Source organism: Nicotiana sylvestris, chromosome 10 (genome assembly GCF_000393655.2).
Source record: "Nicotiana sylvestris chromosome 10, ASM39365v2, whole genome shotgun sequence".
NCBI lineage: Eukaryota > Viridiplantae > Streptophyta > Magnoliopsida > Solanales > Solanaceae > Nicotiana > Nicotiana sylvestris.
The window spans coordinates 142,842,329-142,848,420 of record NC_091066.1 but is presented as its reverse complement, the minus strand read 5'-3'; the positions used below and the strand labels follow the sequence as shown (position 1 = coordinate 142,848,420).

At 34.4% G+C, this 6,092-nt stretch overlaps 1 protein-coding gene across 1 annotated transcript; it reads left to right on the top strand.

Moving 5' to 3' along the window:
* The first annotated feature begins 870 nt into the window (after nt 1-870).
* LOC104237996 (phosphopantothenoylcysteine decarboxylase subunit VHS3-like) lies at nt 871-1,347 on the top strand. Its single transcript, XM_009792252.1, has one exon. It carries the CDS (start codon nt 871-873, stop codon nt 1,345-1,347), a length of 477 nt encoding a protein of 158 aa, XP_009790554.1.
* Nucleotides 1,348-6,092: the final 4,745 nt, after the last annotated feature.

Below are 6,092 nucleotides of genomic sequence, written 5' to 3'. Positions count from 1 at the left end.
TTTTTTTAATTCTAACTCTATAGATATATAAGCATTAGGTTAGCTTGAATAGGCGAGTAACAACTCGATACATTCTTATGAGCAATATTAACCCTATCAACCAATAAATCAGATAAATTAATTAGTCAATATAAATGAAGAATACAATAAAATTGTTAGATAGCCTATAACCCTGTATCGTTTTCATCCTATTGGTAATATAGTAATTTGCTCTTCTTTATTTAGAGTTCACAATTTATTTTCCTTTATTTAATTAGTTTAGAGTCAAACACTTCTAAGTTTAATCCTTGTTTAGATAATTAGGATAGTCTAATTTACTTAATGATGATAACAAGTTCTCGTGAGTTCGACATTCGACTTCTAGTCACTTTATTACTTGACGAATGCGTATACTTACGTGTGCGTTTGGTCGCAACATGTCCTCCTTGTTTTGAAATAAAATTATTAAACAATCAGGTTTTGGAATCAAATGAATAAATTTTTTGATATCCAAGGGGAATAAAGATCACGAAAATGTTTGATAGCATATGAATAATGCGTAAGCAGTGATGAGTTGTAATAGATTTTTTTCCACCTTGTTTTGGAATGATACTAAACCATTACTAACAACTTACTTTATTTTGTTTTTGGATACTAATTGCAGTTAGTTACCACTGGATTCTTGTAATAATGTTACACATAATATCACACAGAATTTTTCCTATAAATTTGACCATGGTCACCAAACTATATGTCCGTACGAACAAAATTTGGAGTTTTTCCATTCGATCTTTGTTTTTTCCTTTTTTTTAATCTGCTAAAAGCTCAATGGCTTTTGGTACTCTAGGTCTTGTCTCCTTTTTGAGCTATTTTTCCTTTTTAGGACTAGAAATGAAAGCAAATGGCTTTAGTTTTGATATAATAGCTACTTTTATGGCGGAATTTGTTGTTTCAAAAATCTTTTTGGCTAATGAGCTACTACTTATTATTATGTTAATAAGTCTGGAAAAACTGTTTTCGTTTAATGAGCTTATGAAAAAGAATAAAACTGGACTTAAGAATAATAACGATAATAGTGATACAAATGGAGATGATGATAAAGATGATGACGATAACTATGATGGTTACATGTACGAGGAAAATGATGATTCAGGCGATGACGGAGATTTATCTGATGAATCAGAAAGTGATGATGATGAAGATTCTGGGGACGATTTTATGCCTCCCAAGAAAGGGAATGATGGCGATGATGACGACGACGACGATGATAGTGATGATGGGGATGATGATGAGAGCGACGACGACGACTACGATTATGAAGAGGATGAGGATGATGAGGACCTGCCACCTGCTAAGAAGAGAAAATAATTATGTACTTTGTTAGAATGCTCGTTTTAATTTGTTTTTCTGTTATGATTTGGATGTAGTTTGGAAGAAGGAGGTATAGCTTTTCTGTCTACTAGCTTTCACTATAGGAAATTAACCATCCTTTTTTTTCAGAATAAATGAATTGTTTTTATTATATGATGGTTGTTATTTATGTGTTACATTTAATTGGATGAGCGTTCTGTTGTCTGCATACTAATTTTTTTTAGTCAAAGGTTTCCACCATCGGGATATATTGAAGATTATGTGAATATCACACTTTTTATTTTTCTGTATATATATATATATATACTTGTATCCCTTTTAACATTCAACTATATAGAAATCTAAAGAAAATGTTCGAAAAGAGCAAGGGATATTTTCACAAGAAATGGAAGAGATAGAACAGTGGAATAAGAAGAACTCGTTGGAAATTTAAATTTTATGCAATCGACATATAAAATTTATAAGAGCACAAAGAGAGATTTATTGGCTTTGTGAATATCTAAGTAAGGAGTGGAAATTTAAAAATAATAAATGCTTGGAACAACGGCACACTAATGGATTGGAATAAACGGTAAAAATTTATTTTTTACATTTTTGAATTATGCTTAATGCAATTGGTTACGCTGGATTCTTGTAAGTGTATTTTTAAAATCAAATAGTAATTCTTTTTAGATTTCTAGTTCTATACTCGTATCGTAAGATAAAAATATTTCCATAATCATATCACTGAAAAGGTAATTACATTTGCAAGTAACTCTATTTAATTGCGTTAATTGATAATTTGAAACAAATGCTAAATAATCTATTATAACATATTAAATTACACTGATAGTGTAATAATCCGTATATAAAACTTACCATTGCATACAATAAATGCATATGGGCAAATATTTTAGCAATAACTTTTAAACATATATAAAGTAGTATAAGAATAATAAATTATTATGTTTGCTTACTTCATTAATATATTATTTGACTATAACAAATTATCATGGTTTGACGTACCCATATAGTTATGATAAGGCTTTTCTCGTGATGTCAAGCGCTAAAATTCTAGGATAGCCATTATCAAATCCAAAAATTAATGATTAGTGAAACTGGAACTATAATCGCTATTGTGCAAGGGAACATGAAAACATGAACCAAGAAATTAAAAAAAGAAAAAGAAAAAGAAAAAAGAAATACAGCCCGGTGCAGGGTCCGGGATGAACCAAGAAATACTACCAAGTACTAAGTAATATATAGATGACAATTATAGAGTTATTGAAGAAGCGAAAGACTAATTGTTGATAGCCACGACCAAAGGATGTGGTGTAGTGGGTGAGGCTGCTATTTTTTTAACCAGAGGTCTGCTATTGTTGCTTCGAGTTTTGGGTATGAAAAAATCTTTGGTATGGAGCGCTTCCCCACGAATGGGGCGCTATGCGGCGCGAATACGAATATAGTTGGGTTCCAATACGGGTACCGGACAACGGATGTGAAACCAAAAAATAAAAATAAATTGTTGATAACCTTTAGCAGTGCGCATGTCTCCACATTAAGAATAGTTTTTTTTTCTCTTTCTATTTAAACCTTGATGACTTGTATAAGCACATATTTATTTTTCAGTGTAAATATTCAGTTTTTCTTTTCTTTATGGCATTCGTTTATATAAATTAAAGATTAAAACAATGTTATAACCCAAAAAAAGTTCAAAACGTAAAAGACCAATTTTATCCTAGAAACCGCCACAAAGTTATAATTGGAAATTAATAAACTCGAAACCATGCACACTAAAAGCAGAAGAAACACTTTTTTTTTGCTACAAAAGAGTAGTAACTTTTACTATATGAAATTCACATTTACCGAGTTTCTCTAAAAGTAACCTACTAGTTATGCCGGACTCTAAACAAGTTCATCTAATTTCTCCTCCTAAACCTCCCGACATTAATACCAATCAAATATCTAATGAAGCAACACTGTCCATCCTTAGCTTCAAGGAAAAATTAGTGGAGGGTGATCAAGATGCTTCAATCAATATGATAATTGACACTAGTCTCCAATACTCAACTGAATTACAAGACATTGGGCAAGAGGATAAGTTCATCCACTCCACAATTGACCGACAAGTTAAATTATCTCAAGAAGATTTCCAGCGAATATACCAGCCATGGAAATACTCAACAATAGTCAAGCTTCAAGGAAGAAGAATCCAACATCATCTTCTTAAAAGGAAGTTACATTATGGAAAATTAAAGAGAACTTTCCATTAATTGATTTAGGTTGTGATGATTACATTACTAAATTTAATAACGAGGAAAATATGTTAAGATCCCTACATAACGGACTTTGATTCATCTTTGGGCATTTTCTGTCGGTTCAAAAATGGGAACCAAATTTTCTAGCTTCAGAAGCAAGGGTCTCTCAGACAGTTGTTTGGATTCGCCTTCCTCAATTACCAACAGAATTTTATAATGGTTTGATCCTCAAAAAAATTGGAAACAAAATTGGCAGGCTCTTAAAAATTGATGCATGTACATCCTCAACTTTAAGAGGAAGATATGCAAGATTATGTATAGAATTGCCTTTGGAAGTTCTAGTAATTCCGTTTATCTTCATTGGTCAGCATAAGCAAGTTATTCATTATGAGGATGATAATATTTTATGTAAGAAATATGGGAGGCTAGGCCATGCCCAGTCCAAATGTCAATACAGAATTGTTTTTAATGCCCCTTCTCCGACTGAATTGAACTCTACTACCAGCCAATCTAAGGCACAAAAGGAACTACTAGGCTATAAAGAAGATGCTTTACAGTTCATCAATGAAGGTTTTGGCAAACGGTGAGCTTCCCAAAAAAAGAAGAAAGCCAATCAACGAAAAATACAAGGTAAGAACAATGATCAAAATATCAGCATGCCAGGTATTCTCTCTTCTCTCCCATTAAATGTAAAATCTTTTGATAAAATACAGTCCTATAATACAACCAATAAGGCTTCTTCTAGCAGATATGTCATCAAAAACCCTACTGCAAAACCACCTCTACTATTGGGAACAAATTCGAAGCCTTGGTAGATCCGCCAGAGATGGATTGCATGGCCTTGGACGTGGCCCCATCTCCTAGTTTAGATGGCCAAGTGGAAACTATAATAGGGGACCAATTAAATCACATGCATGATAATAATCCTCTTCCTAGCTCCCATAATAATCTAATTACCCCTACTAACATGCCTAGAACGTATTCCAAAGAACTCCTAATCTCTTCTGCCAACTTAAATCCCTCCACTAATAAAATTACCCCATGCATGAATAATATAATACTAGCACAAACCTGTCCCAAGACAATCACACTACCCACAAATGGCTGAAGACATAGAACACATGCGAAAGGAAATTTTTTTCCAAAATTCTATTAATCTCATCTGCTCAAGCAACCCTCAAGGCATGCAAATAGAGGTAATAAGTAGCAAGCTCCCTAGCACACTAAAAAAACCTATTAACTCCACCCGAAGAATCCCTTCAACCCCTCAATATAAACCAACTCTCACCTAGTAATCATGCCAAGAATTCCAATATCTCAAAGAAGGAGATATCGCCTAGTTCAAATCCTAAGACATCAACGTGCTCACACAATGTCCAACCCCCCCCCCCCACCCACTGCCTCAGTCATAGAAAATGAAGAACCAAATTTTCTTTGTCCAACCACCCCTTTCCTCAAGATCATCAACCCCTCTCTTGGATAGAACAAGGTATAATGGGGCATGCAATATCATTCAACATGATATTAGATGGTCAGGAAATTGTGATAGTACTCAAAAACTCCTTGTTCCTAGCACAGTTAGTGTCAGAAGGAATGCACATGACAATGAGCAACTATCTCAACCATGTTTGGATGAACAATATACTACACCCTCTAGCTCCCTCAAGGAATTCAAACCTAGCTCAAACAATGAGGAATCAATAGAGATCTCGAACATGAACCCCATATTCATGCCTTGGTCTCCTCCAACCCAGACGACCACCCAAATGCAATCACCTCTAGTTGCAAACAATGCTCCACTTCATGCATCCCTTCATGCTCCTCCAAACGTCCAAAACAATGTTCCCCAACAACACCCTCTTCTCAATCCACTAGAATAAGAAGATCATCAAATAGAAGAGGCAGAAGAAGTGAACCTGCTGGGGTCAGAACAAGTCCTAGAGTTTTCAAGTCTAAACGAGGTAAAAGTATATCTATTCAGGGAAATGCGAGAGAAGAGACATGTTCTCAATTGCCCCCCCCCCCCCCACATACACACTCTACAAATTTTCGATGGATGTCAGACCCTCACAAGACCCCACTGTTGGGAGCCATGCAATGATTCTGGTCAGAGGCGGATCTAGGATTTAAACTCTATGGGTTCAATCTTTAATGTCTTTAGCATTGAACCCATAGTATATTTAAAGTTATGGGTTCATATCCATTATTTTTTGTAGTTTTAATAGATTTTTATATATAAATTTATGCTCAACGTTGAAAGTACTAGGTTCAGTTGAACCCGGCACTCGGTTGCTGCATCCGCCCCTGATTCTGATTCCTTCAATCAAGAGGAATCCAATATCCCTTCCATAGAGACCGAGGGAAAATGGAAACATTAACAACCCTAATCAAGCTAATATGATGTTTTAACCAATGAATTTTATTATTTGGAACATAAGAGGTGGTAATAATGATGCCTTTAGAAGAAACTTTAGGGAAATGATCGACACACACAACCCTAGTGTA

Coding starts and splice junctions, on each gene's coding strand:
- LOC104237996 (XM_009792252.1), top strand. CDS start 871: ATGAAAGCAAATGGCTTTAGTTTTGATATAATAGCTACTTTTATGGCG.